The 23,103-nt window shown below is 43.0% G+C and overlaps 1 protein-coding gene across 2 annotated transcripts; it reads left to right on the forward strand.

The window, feature by feature from the left end:
- Positions 1-5,054: 5,054 nt before the first annotated feature.
- Positions 5,055-21,616, forward strand: selenos (selenoprotein S). 2 transcript variants are annotated; one of them, XM_073032976.1, is made up of 6 exons: positions 5,055-5,192; positions 12,630-12,773; positions 16,007-16,113; positions 16,727-16,816; positions 16,933-16,996; positions 18,982-21,616. In XM_073032976.1, the coding sequence occupies exons 1-6, from the start codon at positions 5,159-5,161 to the stop codon at positions 19,059-19,061; spliced, it is 519 nt and encodes a 172-aa protein (XP_072889077.1). In that variant the 5' UTR covers positions 5,055-5,158; the 3' UTR covers positions 19,062-21,616. The 2 variants fall into 2 exon arrangements, with proteins under 2 accessions (XP_072889077.1, XP_072889076.1); XM_073032975.1 differs by lacking the exon at positions 5,055-5,192 and adding an exon at positions 5,374-5,653.
- Positions 21,617-23,103: the final 1,487 nt, after the last annotated feature.

The following is a 23,103-nucleotide window of genomic DNA, read 5'->3' on the forward strand; positions in this document are numbered from 1 at the left end:
TGGGGGAGATATTTAAAATAAAGTTTGGTGCTGGGGAATGCAGTACAGAGTGACTGGGGCAGGAGCTTTTGTGATGTTCTGAAAGCCTGTGGCAAGAGCATTCTGAAGCTGATGAACAAATCATTAGAGAAAATCAATTCATTAAGCAGCAAACATATCACCATATCCATCACAGTAACAAGCTCCAGGTTCACTGCTGTGGAAACTGATTTTTAGTGTTGTAGTCCCAGCTTCATTGGGGATAGTAATTACCATGAAATAGGATCTTGGTGACCATCTTATAAATTTATATGTCAGGCACCACCTGCCCTCACCTGGAAGACGAGATCCCATGTTGCTCCATCAGTCACCGGAGACCCACAGAACTTGAAGAGAAGCAAATTACCCCAGAAGATAACATCCCCTTCCACTCTTAATGCGCTTGGTCAGTATTCATACAAGAGCAAGGCAGATTTAAATCTGCCAACTGGTCTTTAGAATTAAAACATTAATTTCATTTCTCTTCCCACAGACGTTCCCTGATTAGAGTATTTTCAGCATTTTCTGTTTTTTAGGATCAATAGAGCTTTTTAACAAAATTTGACCACGTTATACTGGTGTGTAGCAGATGCATTAAGTCCAGGAAAAGAGGAAGTGTGTGTGTATACTGTGAACAGAGAGAAAGGGAGATCATTGGCAGCTTTTACCAGATGCATTGGGTCTGTGGATGCAGGCTTAGGGAGAGTGGTGTCATTTTATTAGTGTGTGATAAAGGGAATTGAGCGAAAGGGAAAACTACGAGAACTAGCAGCATCGATCAACATTAGAGGTCTCTGATCATAATGTAAGATGGTTCAGCATTCTAGAAGCAGGACAGTCATACTGGATGTGGCATATACAACTCCAAATGGAGAATAAGTGACTGGAGAGTATTTGTGGCCGCCTGTTTCAGCAATTCCCCCCCCCCCCGCAATTTTTTTTCCTGTGGACTCACTGCAAATCTTGCATTGAATACCTGTTTAAGTGGGTACAGAAGGTACCCCTGAGACATGGGTCAGTCCTGACCTTGTGGAGTTGTGTGTTCTCTCTGATTAGGTGGGGTTTCTCATGGTATTCTGGTTTCCTCCCACATCTTGCATATTGGTAGATGAATTGGTTTCCTTAAATTGCTTTGTGCTTGCAGTGGAGTAAATGGGAATGCAGGGAGAATTTAAAGCAAAATAAATTGATGTAGGGTAGTATAAATGGATGGTTAATTATCATTGTGGGCTAAAGAGCCTGTATCCATGCTATATTTCTATTCTCCCGTTATGTCAACCCTGTGAACCTTCACCAGTAATGTACATCTATCTCCTATTGCTGTTTATCCCTGTCACTGTTCACCCGGTTCGTCTTGCTAAGATGTAGCCGAAGTGGAGGGACTCCCATTTGTCTGAGCCCTGTTTGGTCTGGCTCCCAGGACATCACCATCATTTGCATCACCTTTTCAATGTGATTTTGTTTTATTTACTGCTCTCCAGACCTGTCTTGCTGTAATGGGAATTTCCCCCCCCCCCCACCCACACTGGATAGAATTTCAAAGGTTCATTTATTATCAAACTATACGACTCTGAAATTCTTCTTCTCCAGATAGCCATGAAACCAAGAAAGAAAAGAAAGGCAGCACGATCATCAACCCCCAAATCTTTCATCCCTGAACAGGCACATCGATCCCCATATCCCCTCTGCTGCACATTAAAAAAATTAGAAAAATCAGGCAAAAGAAGAATGCAAAAAAAACCTGAGTTTAAAAGTCCAAAATGCGGAAACCCAGGGTAATATTCTCCCTCGCCATAGCAGAGCAATCTCACTAGCGATAAAAAGGCTGTCTCCTCTCTCCGATAACACAGCAATCTCATCAGCGATTTTTTTTAATATAAGAGTGACTTGGTGGCCAGTTAACATTCCAACTGCACATTTTGGGGATGTTTGAGGAAATTGACCACCTGCAGAGAACCATTATCACATGGATAACGTATAAACTTGGTGCAGAGTTACTGAACCTGGTGGTCGCTGGAGCTCTATATTGTTGGGGACAATTCTGAAGGCAGGATCATCTGTACTTGGAAAGCCAGGTTTTAATCATTGCTTTGATGGGCATTCCAGGCAGAACAATCGATCTGTTAAGATTAAGTGCAGGGTTGTGCTTTTGATGGGTCTCCAGAAACCTCAGAAGGCCTTTGACAAGGTATCATATCCAAAAATTTACAGCCCAGGCCATCTAGGACAATTCAGCTTGGTGGAAGGAGGCAGAGGGTGATAGTTGAGGATTTCTGAAGTAACTAAAGTTCAAAGTACATTTTATTATGAAATGTATACATGTTCTCTCTAGAACCTTGAGATTCATCTCTTTACAGGCAGCCACAAAACAAAGAACCCTATGACCAGCAGTGTAGCATGGGGATTGGTGCTGGTGCTTTCTATTTCAAGTACATTAATGATAAGGCTGTAAGAGCTGTGGTTACTAAGTCCACAATGACACAACAGTTAAACAGAGAAAGGGGCTTCCCTTCCTCCACCATCAAAGCTGCCCTCAACCACATCTCTTCCATTTCACACATGTCTGCTCTTACTCCCATCCTTCTGCCACCCTACCAGGGATAGGGTTCCTCTTGTCCTCACCTACCAGCCTCCCTGTCGAGCACCTAATGTTCTGAAATTTCTGCCGTCTCCAACGGGATCCCACCACCAAGCACACCTTCCCCTCCCCCCCACTTCTTTCCGCAGGGATCCCTCCCTATGTGACTCCCTTGTCCATTTGTCCCTCCCCACTGATCTCCCTCCTGGCACTTGCCCTTGCAAGCGGAACAAGTGCTACACCTACCCCTACACCACCTCCCTCTCCTACCGTCCAGGGCCCTAAACAGTCATTTCAAGTGAGGTGACACTTCACCTGTGAGTCTGTTGCAGACATTTACAGTATTTGGTGCTCAGGTGTGGCTTCCTGTACATCGGTGAGACCCAACGTAGACTGGGAGACTGCTTCACCGAGCACCTACACTCAGCCTGCCAGAACAGGCGGGATCTCCCAGTGGCCACCCATTTTAATTCCATTCCCTTTCTGATATGGGCATCCATGGCCTCCTCCACTGTCATGATGGGGCCACACAGGTTGGAGGACCAACACTTCATATTCTGTTTGGGTAGCCTCCAACTCAATTTCTCAAACTTCTGATAATGCCCCCTCCATTTTCCATCCCCTTTTTCATCTCACCATTCAACTTCCCAGCTCTTTATACTTCATCCTCCTCCCCACCCCCCTCCAGGTTTTACCTATCACCTTATGTTTCTCTCTACACCCCCCCCCCCCCACCTTTTAAATCTACTCTTCAGCTTTTTTCTCCAGCCCTGCCGAAGAGTTTTGGCCCGAATCATCGACTATACAGTACTGTTTTCCATAGATGCTGCCTAGCCTGCTGAGTTCCTCCAGCATTTCGTGTGTGTTGCTCAGATTTTCAGCATCTGCGGATTTTCTCTTGTTTGTGACAAAGATTACTTGCTGTGCTGTGGTTAGGCGGGCATTTCTCTGCTCACTGAACAATATTGGTTAGTTCCAATAGGTAGTGAAATCACAGATGGAATTTAATCCTGGAAAAAATACCAGGTTACGCACTTTGAGAGGGTTAATAAAACTAGAATATATATAATGAATGGTAACATTCAGGTCGGATCTGTACTGGAGAAAAGAGGGACCCCTCAATATTAGAATGGTGATGAAGGCATACTGGATACTTGCGTGAAAGCAAATATCCTCCGTGCAATGGGAACCAAGTTTGCATCAACCATGTGAGAAGCTGATTCTACACTGACTACAAGAACAATTGGTCTCCCCTGTGGACCCATTGCTGTTTCAAGCAGTGATCAGAAAACAATTATTGCAACCTGAACCACAACTGTGTTGTCTGGTGAGTGTGCGCGTCATCCCAAAAGGGGGCGGTGATTGTGGCTTTCCAAGTACAGCCAAGGAGTTGCGCAATCAACTTGTGAATGCAACAAGGTCCCCGGCAACCCTACGCAGTTCATGGATGAGTCCGAGAGGAGAACAACGTACCTTGGCTGTCCACCATGCTCCAAGTGCTAGGCCATTCTCCTCCAGTGAGATGCCACGGGAGAGTCAAGTGTGTGCAGAACTCCCAGTAACACAGTAGTTTGGGAATGACACAATGTCACCAAGCATTAATGTGTGTTGTAGATTTAAGTGCTGGCCCAAAATTGTGTTGGAGAGGTTTACATGATTAGATTATGAAACTTGGATCTGACGTGCAGGAATGACACAGTTCTCATCTGGGGTTATTTAACTGGTAGACACATTAAGAAATTGAATTTTCAACTGTTCAGATACTGAAGAGCTGCAAACTACAGGATGTCGATCAAGATCTTGTCTTAGTAGAACTTCCTTAGCATGGACTCGATGGGCTAAGTGGCGTGCGTAATTTCTTGATTAGCAGTACAGGAGGTAGAGGGATGGGTGATTATTCTGGTGTAAATACTTGCTGGTTGACATCTAGGAAAACGCTGTAAAATTAAAATAATAACAGATATGAAAAAATCAGCAAGTCAGGTAACATCTATGGAAGGTAATTATTCAGGCCAATCTCGGCCCGAAGTATCGACTATCTATTGTCCTCCATAGGTGCTTCCTGACTTGCTGAGTTCTTCCAGCATTTTGTGTGCCTGGAATAAGATAATCAGCATCTGCACAATCTCTTGATAACGATAGATATGATTCAGCAGGTTGGTCAGGATCTGTGCGGAGTGAAACAGCGATAATATTTCAGTTCAAAGATGTCTCGCCAGAACAAGTTGACGGCTCTGCAGTGTCTGTCGTCTCTCGGAGATGCTGAGGCTGCGCTCCGGTTGAGGGGCATCGGTTTAGCAGTCTGCCGGGGTAAGCTGGGTGCCAGATTCCCGATATTTAACTGTTCAGATCTGACTCCTAACATAGGAAGAGGTTTTCGGAGATTCTATGAACATCAAGAAGCGAATTGGACATCGGCCCGGCGGTGGGCCCCACTTGCACATACTGCTTTACTCCTTTAAGTTCCGAGAGACCGTCCTGATTCGGCCACGTCAGCCAAGGCCCTGATTGGTGGAGTGCTGCCGGAAGTCAACGATCAGCTTTTCCGTCGGAAGTGAAGCGATGGACGAGCGCGAAGGGCCGGCGGTGGTGGCAGGTAGGTGAGGGGTCGGGGGCCCTGAGGGCAGGCGAGGGGGTAGGGAGCGTCTCGGTGTCCGGGACTCGGAGGGAAGCTGGGGCTGGGACAAGGTGAGACTGTGTGTCGGGGGGTGAGAAGAGGCCTGGCGGGCAGTGACAGACGAGGGTGTTGGGGACTGGGCCTCAGTGATTACGGGAAAGACGGACCAGAGTCACTTTCAAACCTCACGGTGTCACTTCAAACTGTGTTTCTGATTATTTAACGTGCTCTGCATACGTGACTTTAAAGACTGATTGTTTACGTCCGCACTGGGGGCGGTTGGCATTCAGAAAACACACTGCCAACCCTAAAAACATCAGTGGTTTCTCATCCCCTGGTCTCTTGGAGCGGACCGGCAATGCTCTTTACACAGATGATCCTGATTTTGCATTTGTTTGAGGCCCCGACAACAAGTCCATATGTGAGAGAGACACTTTTAGGTAAGTTATTGTGGTATTAGGGAATTGTATTGTTAAAAAGTCAAATTCGTGTGCAAAAAAAGGTGAGGACCGGGCGTGCATTACTTACGAGATGAGTGTAGGTGTGAGGATGGATCGGAAATGGGGGTGCTTGGGAGAGAGTTGGAGATAATGGCAGCAAATGCTGACAAAGGCAAGGGTGAGAGTGAAATAATCAGCAAGAGAGGGAGCCAGACATGACACCAGATGGCCTTTCAAATGGATTATGAAAAATGAGAATTGGAACTCACAAAAGTTCCAATAAAAGTGATGGTGTTATGTGAGAAAGGATATCTTTGAGGAGAGCCTTGCTACAATAGTGTGAGTAGTGGAAAGCAGTGAAATAAGATTAGATCAGGTCCGATACAGCTGGAAGTGAAAGTGGATCATGGGAGGAGGTTAAGAGGTTGGTGAAAGATGGCGATGTAGATTTCCATTTTTTCCAAACATGGTCTTATGTGGGAGCAGCGATATTTTCACCTTGCTTAGTTTGAGATTGTCATGTTGATCTAATTTTGGTGATTTGGTCCTGCTCGGGCTCTTCTGCTATTGTTCATCTCCAAGTTACCATTCCCTGGACGTGGCAGGAGTCCTGCTGTTGTCATTTTGCGTTGTGACAAATACACTCATCATATTTAAAAGGTGTTAGAGTGAAGGTCTAAGATTATCGTGATAAGAACATAAGAAATAGGAGCAGGAGTAGGCCATCTGGCCTGTCGAGCCTGCTCTGCTATTCAATAAGATCATGGCTGATCTGGCCATGGACTCATCTCCACCTACCTGCCTTTTCCCCATAACCCTTAATTCCCTTACCATGCAAAAATCGATCCAACGTTGTCTTATATATATTTACTGAGGTAGTCTCCACTGCTTCATTGAGCAGAGAATTCAACAGATTCACCGTTCTTTGGGAAAATCAGTTTCTCTTTATCTCCGTTCTAAATCTACTCCCCCAAATCTTGAGGCTATGTCCCCTAGTTCTGCTCTCACCTACCAGTGGAAACAACTTTCCTGTCTCTGCCCTTTCATAATTTTATGTTTCTATAAGATCTCTCATTCTTCTGAATTCCAGCGAGTACAGTACCAGGCGACTCAATCTCTCATAATCTCCCTCATCTCTCGAATCAACCTGGATATGATAGGATCTTTTAAGAGACTCCTGGACAGGTACTTGGAGCTCAGAAAAATAGAGGGCTATAGGTAACCCTAGGTAATTTCTAAGAAAAGGACATGTTTGGCACAGCTTTGTGGGCCGAAGGGCCTGTATTGTTTTCTATGTTTCTAACCTGTTGAGCCTCCTCTGCACCATCTCCAAAGCTAGTGTATCCTTCCTCAAGTAAGGAGACCAGAACTGCATACAGTGCTACAGGTGCTGTCTCACCAGTACACTTGCAGCATGACCTCCCTGCTCTTAAATTCAATTCCTCTAGCAATGAAGGCCATCATTCCATTTGCCTTCTTGATAGCCTGTTGCACCTGCAAACCAACCTTTTATGATTCATGCACAAACACTCCCAAGTCCCTCTGCACAGCAACATGCTGCAAAATTTTACTATTTAAATGATAGTCTGCTATAGCACACTGCTCACCACTGATTCCCAACCAGAGTAAATCCATGTATCCCAACACTCTGCTTTCTATTAGATAACCAGTCCCCTATCCATGCTAATACACCATCCCAACTCTATGCATCCTTATGGATGAGTTTTTTATGTGGCACCTTATCGAACGCCTTCTGGAAATCCAAGTAAATAGTGTCCATCTGTTCCCCTCGATCCACTGCACTTGTTATATCCTGAAAGAACTCCAGTAAGTTTGTCAAACAGGACCTGCCTTTGCTGAATCCATGTTGCATCTGCCTGATGGATCCATTTCTTCCCAGATGCCTTGCTATTTCTTCTTTAATGATAACTTCAAGCATTTTCCCAACTGCAGATGTTAAACTAACTAGCCTATAATTGCCTGTCTTTTGCCTACATACTACTTTGAACAGTGGCATGATATTCGCTGTCTTCCAATCCACTGGAACCTGCTGAAAGAATTTTGGCAAATCATCACCAAAGCCTCTACTTTAACTTCTGCCATTTCCTTCAGTATTCTGGGATGCGTTCCATCAGGACCAGGGGACTTGTCTATTTACAGGCCCACAAGTTTGCTCAGCACTACCTCTTTAGTGATAGCTATTGTATCGAGGTCCTCACCTCCCATTGCATCCATATCATCTCTCTTTGACATGTTAGACCAACACAAAATAGTTATTCAAAGCCTCTCCTATTTCCTCATTACCCAATATCAATTTCCCCTTCTTGTCCCAAGGGACCTACTTTCACTTTAGCCACCCTTTTCTGCTTTATGTAATTATAAAAACTTTTACTGTGTTTTTAATATTTTGTGCTAGTTTATTTTCATAATCTAGCTTCTCTTTATGGGATGTAGAGATTGGGAGCTGGAAACTGGTATTAATCTAAATAAATCAATTTAGAATTTTAAAATATCATACATTTATTATGCAGAAGGAAGCTGTACTATCTATGTCAGTTCACAGTGGAACGATCTACAGTACTGTGGATTTCTGGGGGAGTGTGATTGATAGGTCTAAGCGGTGGCATTGCATTGGTTCCAGGAAGAATATCCTCAAGCTGAGCTTTGATGCTGTCGTGGAAGATATAAACTAGCTTGGCAGGGGGAAGGAGCAAACTGAAGGGCCACACAGAGTTAGTACCTGAAATAACAGACACTTTATAAAAACTGCAGCTCACCAGGAGCCCAGTCAAAGCTGATTTACTTGAGTTTGATGCACATTTTACATTCTCATCAGACATGATTACCAGTAAAACTACATATTGATAACAAAGATTATCAAAACAAGACTTAATTAAGTACCAGACAAGATCCTGATTACAGAATAATATTTTCCACAGGTGTAGCAGCAGGTCCAATTTTATGTTACAACAATGGTGTTAGATAACGTAATTAATGAAATTCCTGGAACTGGAATCAGTGTTGCATTCCTTGTCTCTACTTCTATGATTGGTCTGTAGCTTCCTGTTCCCACGACAGCACAATCCACATCTCTAGTTACTAATTCACACTATTCTTTCCCCTACAACAAAACCTCGCTGTTACAGAAGTGGTAGTAGCAGCAACTTTGGATGTGGAAGATGAGCGTTTGGTGAAGGGGCTGGGCAGTTAGGAGTGGGTTTAGAAGGCATGAGAAACAACAGCTAGAACGGACATTCGGTAAAACGGTTTGACTGTGCTTATTGCAAGGGTCAAAGAGGACGTACTGAACAGATGGCTGTACGAGAGTCACTGAAACATGATTTAAAGATTTTCAGGTGAGATAGGGAGGTAAGATAGGAGTGTGTGTATGTAGCAATATTAATGAAGGAAATAATTATATTTGAGGAAAGATGATGTACAGGAAAAATCAACAAGCAAGATGACATGGGTCAAATTGAGGAACAAAGAAAGAGGCAACACAGATTTTGAGAGAACTTAGCAGGTCAGGCAGCATCTGTGGAGGGAAATGAATAGTCAACATTTCAGACTGACACCCTTCAGGACTGGAAAGGAAGTATGCAGAATCCAGAATGAAAAAGCGAGGGGAGCACAATCCAACAGGAAATGGGTGAGTCCAGATGAGGGAGTGGGAAAGACGAATGGCTAAAGAAGAAATGTGATTGGAGAGGACAGTAGAGCACATGATGAAGGAAGGAAGCGGGGAACAAGGGGGAGGTGACTGGCAGGCCATGAAGGTGGGGGGGAGGAAGAGAAAGGGTGAGGGGATCGCAGCAATGATGGGAAAAAGTGGGGGGAGAAAACAGGGGAGTTGTTACTGAAAGTAAGAAAGATCAAACTTAATGCTTTCCCGTTAAAGATTACTAAGACAGAATATGAGGCACCTTCCCCTTTCCTTCTCAGTCCTGAAGAAGGGTCTCAGCCTGAAACGTTGACTGTCTATTAATTTCCATAGATGCTGCCGGACCTGAGCTCCTCCAGCATTTTGTGTGTGTGTGTTATCCTCAGAATATGAGGTGTTGCTCCTCTAACTTTGCCTGGCTTCAATGTGGCAGAAGAGGAGGTTGCAGATGGACGTGTCTGTATGGGAATGGAAAGAGGAATTGAAGTGGTTGACCACCGGAAGAGCCTGGGTGTTGCGGTGGTCAGAGCGAAGGCACGTGATGAAGTGGCTCCCCCAGTCAGCAATGGGTAGTCATGTTCAGCGGAGTGTACACGAATTGTTTAAATGGGATAGAGGAGCAAGTATGTAGACGGGTGACTGAGGGGTGCCAGGCAGCAGTAAGTGTTACAGGAGGAGTGAAATTCTAAAAATATTTGTAATTGGTACATGACTAACCCATTGAAAGGGACGATGGCAGTAGGTTTAGTTTCTGGAATGAACGTGGGTAAGTGGCTGGACTGGCAGTAGGACGGTATTGTGGAGGCAGTTACTGAACTGAGAGTAAAAACACACACAAACCAAGACATCAAGGCAGAGTAAAGTAAGTAAGTGAAGGTTTTAAGAACAGTGCAGAACACTTAGGGTATAGTGGGCACAGGGGTGAAATTAATAAGGAAATTGGGGGTGCAAAGTAATTACATCATATATTCTTGGTACCCTTAACTCTAAAGGGCTGCTTATAGTTTTGGACAAAAACAGAAAATGTTGAGGAAAAACCCAATAGGTCAGACAGCATCTGCGGAAAAAGAAATAGTCAACATTTTGGATGTGTGACCCTTTGTTAGAACCAGGTAAAAGACGGGTTGAGGAGGAACACCTCGTATTCTGCCTAGGTAGCTTTCAACTTGATGGCATGAATATCAATTTCTCCTTCCGGTATTTTTTAACATCCAACTTCCCTCCTCTTCTATTCCCCCTCCGGCCTCTTGCTTCTTGCCACCCCAGGGTCCCCTCCTCATTCCTTGTCTCCTTCGGTTCATTCTCTTCTCCAGCCCTTTACCTTTCCCACCCACCTGGCTTCACCTACCACCTTGTAGCGAGTCCTCCTTCCCCCAGCCCACCTTGTAATTCTGGCTTCTTTCCCTTCCCTTTCCAGTCTTAAAGGAGGATCTCGGTCCGAAACATTGACTGTTAATAAATTTCCATAGTTACAACCTGACCTGCTGAGTTCCTCCAACATTTTGTGTGTGTCCAGAATCTCTTGTTTATGAATTGCCTTTTCACTGCGGTTTCTTCAAGGAATGCCCACCCTGAAGAAGTTTAAATCTTCATCCCTCTGTCACTGCTTCTCCTCAGTGATTTCTGCTATTCCCTGAATCTTCAACCATGAAATCACCCAGACCTGCTACCAAAGCCACGTACGTTTTCTTCCTGGGAACTTGTCTTCACCACCATCTTGTTCCACATGGCCTGCAGCTCAGTTTTCTGTCCTCCCAGTTTGGACCCATTAAAGATCAAAGGTATCTACATTCGATTCACTGCTTCTCCTGCCAATTCTTCCTCCAAGTTCTGCACACAACCCACTCCTGTCTCAGTCTCTGCCACAGCTCCAGACCTCTCCCTCCTCTGCCCGCCATGATCCACTCTGACATTTCATCCTCTGCTGGATCCATGCCTTCAGCCATCAGGTCTTCATTTTCCTCACATCTAGGAAGGTTCAGAGAATCGCCCGTCTCCAGCCCGTGGATCCTGCAATTGCCAAATCCGGTTCCAGTGCCCTGGACTCCTCCAAACTGTGGGCCCATTATTGCCAACTCTGGCTCCAAAGATCCCAGGCAGTTCCAGACCATGGAACCCATTGCTGCCTTCTCTGGTTCTGACAACCCCAAACCTTCTGACTGCAAATTACGTGGCCTCTAACTCTGGGCTGGGCCCCCGGCATCCCCTTCCCCCACCTGCACTCTACACCCCTGGGCCTCAGGCTCCCCTGCCACCTCTTAGGTCCTCAGAATTTCCATATTCCTCCTACCCTACCTCCCCTGATAACCCAACCCCTGCCCCCCCCCCCCGATGCCACTAACTCTCTTCCCCTCCTCCCAATCCCTACTGTTGTCTTCACCATTCCTTCTAGCCTAGCCCTCGGTAAGGCTGAACATTCTGTCCTCAGCAAGGGCCTTACCTTTGTTCCCCATTCTTCTAAACTCTAGTGAGTACAGGCCCAGAGCCATCAAATGCTTTTCCTATGTTAATCCTTTCATTCCTGGGACCATTCTCGTGAAACTCCCCTGGGCCCTCTCCAATTCCAGCACATCCTTTCTTAGGGGGCCCAAAACTGCTCACAGCACTCAGCTCCAGTCCAGCCTTGTTGCTGAAATCCTTCAACCCTGGAAGCACGTTAGTAAGCATGCCTCTGCAGAAATTTCAAAAACCCAAGAAATAGGATTAGGCCATTAGGCCCCTAAAGTCTACCCTGTCAATCAATATGAACTAAAAATGAGAAACAAAAGTCTGCAGATGCTGGAAATCCTTATCATTAATATATTAAAGAAACAGTGGTCCCTGCCCTGATTTCTGCGACATAATATCCTCAGCTCTGAAAAGCAACCATTTACCACCACTCTTTGTCTGTCTTTAAGCAGTTTCCCATCCTTGCAATATGTGACTGTTCCCTTAATTCCATTGAACTAACCAGCGCTCCGAAAATTCATGTACTTGACACCTTCTACATTCCCTTCAGCCTTTTCAATTACTTCCTTAAAAATGTTCTGTCACTCTATTTTGCCCCAAGACAAGAAGGGCACCATCGTGTATGATGCCGAGTAGGAGAATGTAACTGTTTTCGTTCTAAATTCATCTGCTGGAGTTTGGGACAAGACCCACCAGAAATTTCCCTGTCTCCTGCTGCCCATGGACCTGGAAAAATGACCCGAGTTGCTGGATTTTAACCGTCTGGGGACGAACAGTGTCTAGTGAGTGGGCTCAGCGCTAGCTGCATGTTTACCGCTTTCCTGCATGAGCAAAATGCCAGCAATAGTGTTTCTGTTTGCCTTTCAGTGACACATGTGCTCCACATCCTTTCGGAATATGGCTGGTACATCTTCTTCAGCTGCGTTGCTGGCTACTTCATCCTTCAGAGAATCGGCTCGATGTTGCAGTTGAAGAGCCGCCAGCAGGCACGGCCTTCAGAGGCTGAACTCGGTACGGTTTGTTCAGTGAGGGTACCTTCCAGTTTAACTGAGAAGCTGGGTTTAAACATTGACATAATGGGCTGAATGGCCTCCTGTACCATGTGTTTTTAATTGTGCAAACTTCAAAGAAACAAGCATTGGAAAATAATTACTTTTGGGAAAATTAATGGGACTGAAAGGTAATAGATCCCGAGGAGCTACCTACTTCCATCTTGGACTTTGGCTCTCTGTCTTTCTCTCGATGGTAGGGAGAGTTTGCTGCTGATTCTCGAGTTGAAGAATCACAGAATTTAAAAGTGATCGTGGCATCGTAACAATGGCTGCTAGTCTCCCTGTGAAATGGTGACTTCTCTCTGTCCCTTGTTACTGAGAGAGAGAGAGAAGGTGCCAGTGGTGTGTCAAACAGTAGGGTAAACAGTAGTTTTTGTTGACTGCAAGATCATGGTCCCTCTTTGGGCGCCTTGCTCTTGGTGGGTGGATGGTAGGCACTCATGCCTTTTGCTGAAATGTGGGGGGGGGGGATTGATACTTGGCTGCTTGCACAGGGCAGGGGAGAGAGGGGACTTTGGGGTTCTAACATTTTTCTGTCATTCATTCTTTTGGGGTTCTGATTTTCATGGATGTCTGCAAATGCTAAGTATTTCAGGTTGTACACTGTATACATTCTGTGATAATATATGGAACCATTTGAACCATTGATAGCATAGAGAACGATAGATTTCTGGATTCCATTAATAAGAGATATTGTGAGATGACAGGGTACTGGTGTTGTGAATGATCAGGCCAGGGTTGCTGAAATGTGGAGCAGGCTCATGGAGCCAAATAGTCTCCTCCATTTTCTCTGTTTAATGTTCTTTTACTGGAAACACAAGGATTACATTATGGAGATTGGTTGCACACAAGTTATTTAATATATTGGTGAGATAATGAGAGACACCATAGTTAAGTAGAAAGAGAGAGAGCGAGACCAGGACTAGGGGTCGGGTGGGAGTTAAAGTCAGATTGTGCTTGCAGTAAGTAACTTCCACCCACAGAAGATAACCTGTGTCCACTGATTGTTAAAATCCACTTCAGGATCAGAATCAGATTTAATATCACTGGCATATGTCATGAAATTTGTTGTCTTTGCGGCAGCAGTACAATGTAATACATAATAGAAAAAACATGAATTACATTAAGAATACATATATTAAATAAGTAGTGCAAAAATAAAGAAGCAGTGAGTTAGTGTTCATGGGTTCAATGTCCATTCAGAAATCGGATGGCAGAGGGGAAGAAGCTGTTCCCAAATCATTAAATGTGTCCCTTCAGGCTTCTGTACCTCCTTCCTGATGGTGGCAATGACCTGGGTGATGGGGGTTCTTAATGATGGAAAATGTCTTTTTGAAGCATCACTCCTTGAAGATGTCCTGGATACTACGGAGGCTAGTGCTCACATTGGAACTAAGTATACAACTCTCTGCCGCTTATTTCAATCCTGTGCAGTAGTCCCCCATAACAAACAGTGATGTAGCCAGTTAGAATGCACTTCACAGTACTTCTATAAAAATTTGCGAGTATCTTCGGTGACGTACCAAATCTGCTCAAAGTCCAAGTGACATGTAGCCGCTATCGTGCCTTCTGGGCCCAGGATAGATCATCAGAGATACTGGCATCCAGGAACTTCAAGTTGCTCACCCTTTCCACTTTTGATCCCCCTATGAGGACTGGTGTGTGTTCCCTTGCCTTATCCTTTCTGAAATCCACAATTAGCTTTTTTCGGTCTGCCCACATCTCTGAGGTGCACTAGCGTTGATTGTTAGCAAAGTGGAGTTGTTATTTTGGATCCGGACAGATTGTGGCCTTCCGGTTAGGGAGCTGAGGATCCAGTTGCAGAGTCCCAGGTTGTGGAGCTTTTCAGTCAGAATTGAAGTGTAGTGATGTGGTGTAGTCACTTTAATGCCTTTCCAGATTTGGGTTCTGTAGTTCTCTTTTATGACCATCCGCAGCTTGCCTCAACTTCTCCAAAAGGCACTAGAAATCTGATGGATCTATTTCTGTCTGCTTGCTGACCTGTGTTGACTTCAGATCTGCAGGACCCATTCCTTATTATTTTGCATTTGGATTCTCCTGTAATTGCTTATCTCAGTAGTCTCGCACAGCTGCCTAGCAGTCTTCTACCCAACCCAGTGAAGCCTAGTGAGGTGGACAATCCAGTGACAAAGCTATGGCACAGAAGGGCTCACTCAGTCTGGTGTTCATCTGCATAGTCTTTCCCTTTATATCCCTGGAGTTATTTTCTCCTTTCATTAAATCTATTCTTACAATCATACCCAGGGGAAGTAATCTAAGTTCTAATCACCTTGAAAAGAATTGCATATTCTGCTGCATGTCTTTTGTAGTGCCAGGAATTTGACCACCTTGAAGCTGAATGCATTTATATTTGAGAAGTAACTAGCTCCATTTCCTAACTGGTTGTAATGTAGGTGTAACCACTTGTTCCATTGCTGGTTATAATGTAGGGTGTACCTGGCCAAACCATAGCTGGTCATAATGCAATTGTAACTGGCCATTCCGTAGTGGGTTGTGGTGTAGGTGGAATGCATTTGAATCAACCCGGAGCAAGGATTTTGATGAAAGATTAAATCAGGATAGTAATGGGAGAGCTTCTGGCAGAGAAGAAATATATAAATAGAATAAAGAATTGGGGATGAAATTTGTTGTGTAGTCTCTACTGCATATTTCAGCTTCAGGAAGTGAAAAATATTAACAAAATAAATAACTGATTTGGAAGGATGTTTGGTTATCAAAATAAACAAGAAAAGCAAACAAAAGACAAAATAAGCCTTCTGGAATGACGCTGTATGTCCCTGGAGATTCTGCATTATTGTCTAATGCTGACAGTAGCTTATTCCCACAAACTGGCTTTATACAGTTATTTGAAAAATTTGTGCACATTGTTGTATCTTGTTGTTTCTGTGATTTTCTAATCTTAAGTGTTCTTGGAATAATTTTGCATTTAAACCTTTTTGCAATTACAATTTGTTCTCTTGTTGGGGGGTTATTAATCTCACACTGTGCCTACGTGTACTAGTGTAGATGACAATAAACTCAACTTCACTTTCACACCTCACAGATGTGACAGAGAACTCAGTAACTTATTGTCATTTATTTTGAAAACAGGTTACTCATTAGAGTTAGTTTTTTTTTTAAATAGAGGTGTTTTCACAATTCTATTAAATCAATTTATTCTCATTGTCCCAGAACCATCATTAATTGTGAGGCGACAGGAAGCAATGGAGGCTGCCCGTCTTAGAATGCAGCAAGAACTGGATGCCCAAGCTGCAAAATACAAAGAGAAACAGAAAGAAGTAAGGGCACATCAAATCAGTTGGTGCTGGTGGTAAAGTCAAAGGTCTATGCAAACAAGCTTTGAACTTCTGTACATACAACACAACCTTCAAATTCAGTAATGATACAATGGTGTTCCACTGGCAAGTGATCTATAAACCAATTGAAAATGAGGAATATTTTTAAATGCTTCATTTGTATTCTTAAATCTACCTTGCCAAAGGCTGGTGGAAGATTCAAAGACAATTAGTTAAAAATTTGTAAAAGGAGAAATGGGTGGTGTTAGGAGGCATGATGGGCTGAATGTTATGTCGGAGCTGTGGCTCTGAAAACAGCAAGGAGAACTGATGGCATCTGTTTGGTGGAATGCTGAGTTCCTGAGTGTCCGTGCTAGGAGTATGGAAGATGTTATTTAATTCGGATAATTCTGAGGCAGTACATTTTTTTTGTAAAGGAGAACTAAAACTAAGAGTTAACAATTACGTAGTAAGTTTACAAGTGAACGTGTGTAGCTTTGGTCTGGGGATTTTGCACTAAGACAGAATTCATTAGGTAGATTGCTGCACTGGGGCTTGCAGATTCTGCTCTGGGGCAGTGAATGCTTCGATGTTCTTATTTTTTATTTTATTGCAGGTTGAAGAAGAGAAAAGGAGGGAGAAAATCAAAGCATGGGAAAATATGCAAGAAGGAAAGAGCTCTGGGAAGAAAGCAAACTTGAATTCTGTAACATGATTGTGTTATCTTTCATAATTTACAATTTAAAATATTTATAATGTTTGCTGCCATAGTGGTGTTTGCGTTACAGGACTAATTGGTTGTTTTATCCTTGTTTAACATAGGAGCCAGAATCCAACATACAGAGACCAACAAAGCCTAAATCTGACAAAAAGCCCTTGAGAGGAGGTGAGTGAGTGCCCACCATTATCAGGTATTCACCAATGTGGAGTTGTGTTTCAGGAACCACAAGGGCAGAAATGCTTATGGATAATGAATATTTTAAATTCACTTGTTCACTGCTTTGGACAAAATACTGACAGGACGTCTGTGTTAAGTTTTGGCAGAGTTCATTTATAGCACTGGACTACCAGGAGCAGTCTGAGTTCACAATCTGTGTTACTTTGGTTATGGTCTGACACTTTAATTGAAGTGCACTTTTCTTGCAATTTGTAGTGGTTAACAGATACGAACAGTGCAGGGCACAGTTACAGCTTCTGCCTCACTGCTCCAGTGAGCCAGAAACAACACTGACCTCCAGTGCTCTGGTTTCTTCCTGTATCTCTAAGACGTGGTGGTCAGCTATTGAGAATTACTTATTTGTGTGTAGGTGAGGTTCCAAGCTTTTTATAGCCAGGGGAGGCAGAGAGGATAAGCTCCCTCTACCTATTTAAAAACTCCCAATGGTGTGCATTTCAAATAGCCTCTAACAACCAAGTCCAGCTCCTGGCCTTTGTGTGTGGCTCAGCTATTAAGCCCAGTGGAACTGTTTCTACTGGCAGGAGAAGTGGGTTACTGGCATCATAAAAGTGGTTGCTTTAGGCAGATGAGCCTTGTCAGCCGTGGTTGGCAGCTCATCTAGGCGAAGGAAATCTCTGTTCTCAAACCTACACTGCCTTGCCGATATACCCACTCATGCGGAAGGGTTCAGGAGTAAAAATCCGGAGCTGGAGTTCCTAAGGTTGTTTTATGCTGAGCTCGATGCTGAATGGCAACTCCTGCAACAGCGCTGATTCCAAACTGTATTGGTCTGTGCCGTTGCTAGGGATTCATCCACAGTGTGGAGAAGGGGCAACGGCTTGCTCTCCATATTGTATTGCCCTGGCTTGTGTATCATGTAGACAGCTGGGACGGATCATCCAAGGTTGACCGCGACCTACAGAGGGCCTCGTGTAGGTGAGTGTTGTAATCTCAGGAGAGCAGCTGGGAATGTGGGGAGAATAAAGTGGGACTAGTGTAGGGTTAGTATAAATGTATGCTTGATGATTGCCATGGATTCAGCAGGCTGTTGGGCCTGTTTCATAACTTGACTCTCTGCATAAACTGGTGGCTTAATAGATCTTTTGTCTCTTGTGCTGAAACGTTATAGGTTTTGGAGCTCAAATGCTAATGAGAACTACTGTAATATTGTCAGACCACATAGTCTTTTTTTCCATATTCTGTACAGCCCACTGCATCCTCTCTCCTGTACCATGTGAATTCACTGTGTTTAATTCTTCCTTTCATTGTCTACTCATGGTCCAAGGAATATTGTAACTTCTTTTCCTCCTTTTATACACATTTAGTAATGATATTTCTGCAGTTACGCCATTCAGGTATTTAATTCTTTAAACATAAATTGCTTAAAGTCAAAGAGAGCTTCATGCTGTCCTGCTCTGTTTGACCCTGACCTCTCTTGAATCTGAGAATGTACTGACCTCCATTAATTCGGTAAATAAGCATAGGCTGCAAGCCTGGGATATAGTTCATCTCCTCCTGGTCAGAAATAACTTTCCCCGGGGTCTGTTCTCCTGCCACCGATGCTTCAGGTGATATACACTTTGATGAAAGGTATTGAAGTCCACCACCTTTCTATTCTGAGCCCCGCTACCCTTAATTATACCTCCATTTGGTGTTCATCACAGATTCATTAGCTGAGGCAGAGTTTTGGTGTTTCCCTGGCAACCCAGTACTATGAGAGTACATTGGCTCACATCAGTTATTAGTGGTAACAGTGTTTTATGCATTGCAATAATCTCTTTTGGACACTATCTGTGCACGTGTCCACTCCTTAGCCTTTGCCACCTTTCCCCACCCAAGATCCCTTCATCTCCACGTAATTCAGCTTTCCTCTCTGCTGCCTGCTTTTCTCAACATTCACCTCCTCTCACATTTTTCTGTTGTTTTTTTTTCAGGTTTTAATCCTCTGACAGGGGATGGTGGAGGTTCGTGTTCATGGAGACCAGGTCACAGAGGGCCATCTGCTGGGGCATGAGGTTAAAGATGGGTCAGTGCCCTTCACGCAGTTGGCACTGGCCACATTTGAAGAATCACTATCCTCTTACCCAAGCTTGTCAATTTCATTCATTTTATTCTGCTAGGAGTAGTTTCAATTTGCTGTTAGACCTCAATTTTAACACTCACTTTTTAATGTACAAGGCGGTGTTCGCTCAACTGAAAATTTATGAATTGACAGCTATGAATGATGTTATCCTTGTAAATGGCATTTGTGCCAGTGAGGATCTCTGAAAACGGGCAAGGGTAGTGGCATTAAGACATCATGTTAAATGAATATCTTTGATTTTGAAGTATCAGCGTAAAGAATTAATTTTGTTTTTAGTCTATGATTAAAAGTATTAACTATGGGATTCCAAATATTTATTGTGATATGTGAAATATGTTTGCTCTGTGGCTTTGATGACCAGGCAAATGAAAAAAGGACTGATTCAGTGTGCATATGTATCTGCATATTTCAGTTTCCATTTGTCTTTCTCTCTACCCATGTACGTCTTTATGCTTGTGTATAAATGGCTTGTGTAGATACATGTATTATTGTAGATAATTCTGTGAAAACTTGGAAGTGTTTCTACAGCGATGTTTGTGAATTTCTGTAGATCAGTGTGTGTGTTTCAGTAGACCATTGTACATAATTCCTATAGAATGTTGCTTCTGTATATGGACTTGTGCATATCTGCTTTTGTTAAAATGCCTCTACAATAGTATGCCTGCTTTTCCATAAGTGTGTGCATGTTTTTGTTTACTAGGACTCATGGAGATGTAGTTTTTAGTGTTTGGATGTGCTTCTGCAGCATTGTGGGGATGGGTATTTTAGGCTTGAGGGCATCTGTCGACCCACTTGTAGATTAACGTAGGATCAGTGGAAATGGGTGGTTGCTGTTCGATGCAGACTTGTTGGCAAAAGAGCCTGTTTCCATATTTTATCTATGACTGTATGATTCTGTAGATTTGTGTATCTATTTCTGTAGTTTGTGTGGGCGGTGCTTTCTGTAGAGATGTGTGGTCACAGCTAAACTTCCTGTGCATTTTGTGTTGGTTTTATTGAATATATACGTATGCATTTCTGAAGATTGTTGTGCAGGCATAATTGTGCAGATCTGTGTTTGGGGAGGACTTGGTAGGAACATGTGTGTTTGTGTTCCTCTAGATGCCTGTTTTCATGGGGTCAGATGTGAGTGCTTCTGGAAAAACTGCAGATGTTTCTGTAGACGTGGGTGCTGCTCTGTTTTTGTGTGCATTGGCAGTTCTGAGTGTGTACTTCAGTGGTTCTGTGTGGCTCCTGAGGTCTGAGTGTACGTGGGTGTGTATGGATCTTCGGATGCTTTTGGTAGATTTGTGTGTGTTCGATTTCTCTAAACTTGTCTGTTTTAGTAAATGGAAGTTTCTGTAGCTTTGAGTGCATCTATAACTCATTCATATCTCTAGGCTGGTGAACGGATGTTTCTGCAGATCTATCTAACTTGCCTTTAATTTACATAACATTACTGTAAATCTAAGTAACTTCACATGCATGCCTATGTAGAATTTTGATCATCACTCTGTAGAATTGTGTGTACTTTATTTTTCTGAATACACGTGTATGTACGTACACCTAGGCACCTGTACAGATGCATGTTGTGCATCTGCTTATTTGTGGGTGGGCTTTTTCATAGTTATAAAAATCATTGAATGTATTTATGTTAATCCTTATTTGGGCTTGATCCTGCAGATCCAATTATGTGAACCTGATAGTACTTGAACATTGCTGCACTATATTGCTGTTGTATATGTGTCTATAGGTCGCTGAGTGTTTCTGAAAGAAAGTAGGGTTTCTGTGGATTTATGTCTTTAAATTTCTGTGAGTCCATGTATGTCTTTCTCTACATTTGTGCAGATGTTTCTGTAATAAAATTTGGGGAAAATGCTGCAAAATTTCCAACCGTTCAGGCAGCATGGGTGGGGAGATAAACTGAATTAGTAAATGTTTCTGTACTGTTTCCAAGTATATGTGCATGTATTTCTGAAAATTTGTGCAGATCCATATGCCAATGTTTCTGTACTTTAGGTGTGTGTTTGGTTCTGCAGGTCCAAGTGTTTATTAAAATTCTGGGTATGTTTATTTCTGTAGATACTTGTAATACCTGCTCAGCAGATTGTCAACACCCGCTTCCACCCTCCAGCTTAATTGATTGGAGGCTTAATTAGTGGTTTTCAGAATTACAAAGTTTTGAGGGGATAAATTGTTTATTATATTGATAATGAAGGAGAGAGGCTGAAGATCATCATTGGAAGAACATACCGGTAATTTGGAGGTGTTCTCTTCAAACAGATATATAAGACAAGATTTATTTATTATGCAGGCGATTGAGGGAGTGGTTGTTGCAGAAATTACATTAAATTAGATGAATGTTTGAAGAGTTAGATACCCATGTATGAAATTAGTTTGGGTTTGTTGCAGCAAAGAATCAGCAGTGACTCAAATGGCTAAATGGCTTTGTGGTTTATAAACATGACTGATCAGAGGTACAATTACAAATAAATAATTGAATATGGCTTAAACTGTTCAGTGCATACTTTTTAAATACATAGTGGATGAATCCTTTGTTACTGTAATGAAGATCTCAATTCAGCAAAGCCGAAAATGCTGGACACAATTTTTAAGGTGGTACTTGTGTTGGTGTTTCATGTCAACGATCTTTTGTTGGCACTGGGAAAGAGAAAACAAGTTACCGGTAGTTTGAAGTTGCTGACAAAGTGGGTGGGGAGATGGTAAGGACATTGAGTCACCGAGCACTACAACATAGAAACAGACCCTATGGCCCATCTAGTCTGTTTGATAAGGTGAGACTAGAGGATTGTCAAGTTGCTGAGCTCTTTTAATCATCTGGATTGCACTGATTCCTGCCTAACTTTCTGAGTGTTTCCAGGGTTTTCTGTTTTTACACGAGATTTCTAACATCTACAGCAATTTTTTTCCACTTGTGTCTGCTCTGGCAACTGCACAACTCATAATTACACCATCTAGCTCTAAAACACTCGAATTAGTCATTGCTGCAAATGTTTGGAGTAATTATTCTATTCGCATGAAAATTAAGGGGTACTTCAAATTTTCCTGATCAAAATGTGCAATCTTCCTTTTTTGAGTTTTATCAAATGGAAACAGGCTCTTCGGTGCATTGCATTCAATCTAGCCATTAACAATTCTTCATTAACTCCTCTTACAATTCCCATCAACTATCCCAACCCATTTCTCCTTCAACTAACATTGAGGGCAATTTATGGTAACTTATTAAACTATCAGACAGCTTATTGTTAAGATGTTTGGGAATGCTTTAGCACCCAGTGGAAACCCATGTACCAGAAATCAAGATTCAACCATTGCCACTATCCCTTTGATCAAAATAATTGCAATACAAAGAAGCCTGTACTGCAGAGGTTCCTGATTTTTGTTTAAATGCCATGAGTCCCTACCATTAAGGAAACCCCTGTCCTTGAGGAGAAATACTGATATCTTTGAGTTGTTTTGCACCTTGCAGTCAAGTGCAATTACAGTGAAACTGGCTGATGCAATGTTCAGTGACAACATTAGATGCACCACTGCATTTCTGTGACTGTTACAGCTCAAAACAAAATAAGTTATGCTATATATTCCCTCCCTATTTCCTATGGATTTTTTATTTGCTTCACTTTTAACCCTCGACTAGAAAAAGAAAACTAATAGCACTATCCAACACTAATTGAGATTTTTCTGCATTCAAGCCGTGTTTTCTTTCTCTTTACACGTGTTGTAATCACTACTAGGAATCTGGGCAGAGGAGGAGGAGGAAAACAGGGCCGAGGCCAGTATGTTCTGAGCCATGATCATACTATATGATGGAGCATACTGAAGGAGTCTACCCCTCACTCTTTTATTCTTGTTAACTGAAACAGGCCTCGATCTTTGCATGTAACACACAAGATGCTGGACAAACGTGGTAGGTCAGGCAGCATTGATGGAGGATGGGCAGTCAATGTTTTGGGTCCAGACGATGAAACACTGA

This window comes from Hemitrygon akajei, chromosome 30 (genome assembly GCF_048418815.1).
Source record: "Hemitrygon akajei chromosome 30, sHemAka1.3, whole genome shotgun sequence".
Lineage (NCBI taxonomy): Eukaryota > Metazoa > Chordata > Chondrichthyes > Myliobatiformes > Dasyatidae > Hemitrygon > Hemitrygon akajei.

Bases quoted from the DNA above. Each gene is read 5' to 3' on its own strand.
- selenos (XM_073032975.1), top strand. From the start codon at position 5,572: ATGCTCTTTACACAGATGATCCTGATTTTGCATTTGTTTGAGGCCCCG. The intron at 16,114-16,726 runs GTAAGGGCACAT...ATTTTATTGCAG, and splicing joins ACAAAGAGAAACAGAAAGAA to GTTGAAGAAGAGAAAAGGAG. The intron at 16,817-16,932 runs GTAACATGATTG...TGTTTAACATAG, and splicing joins AGAAAGCAAACTTGAATTCT to GAGCCAGAATCCAACATACA.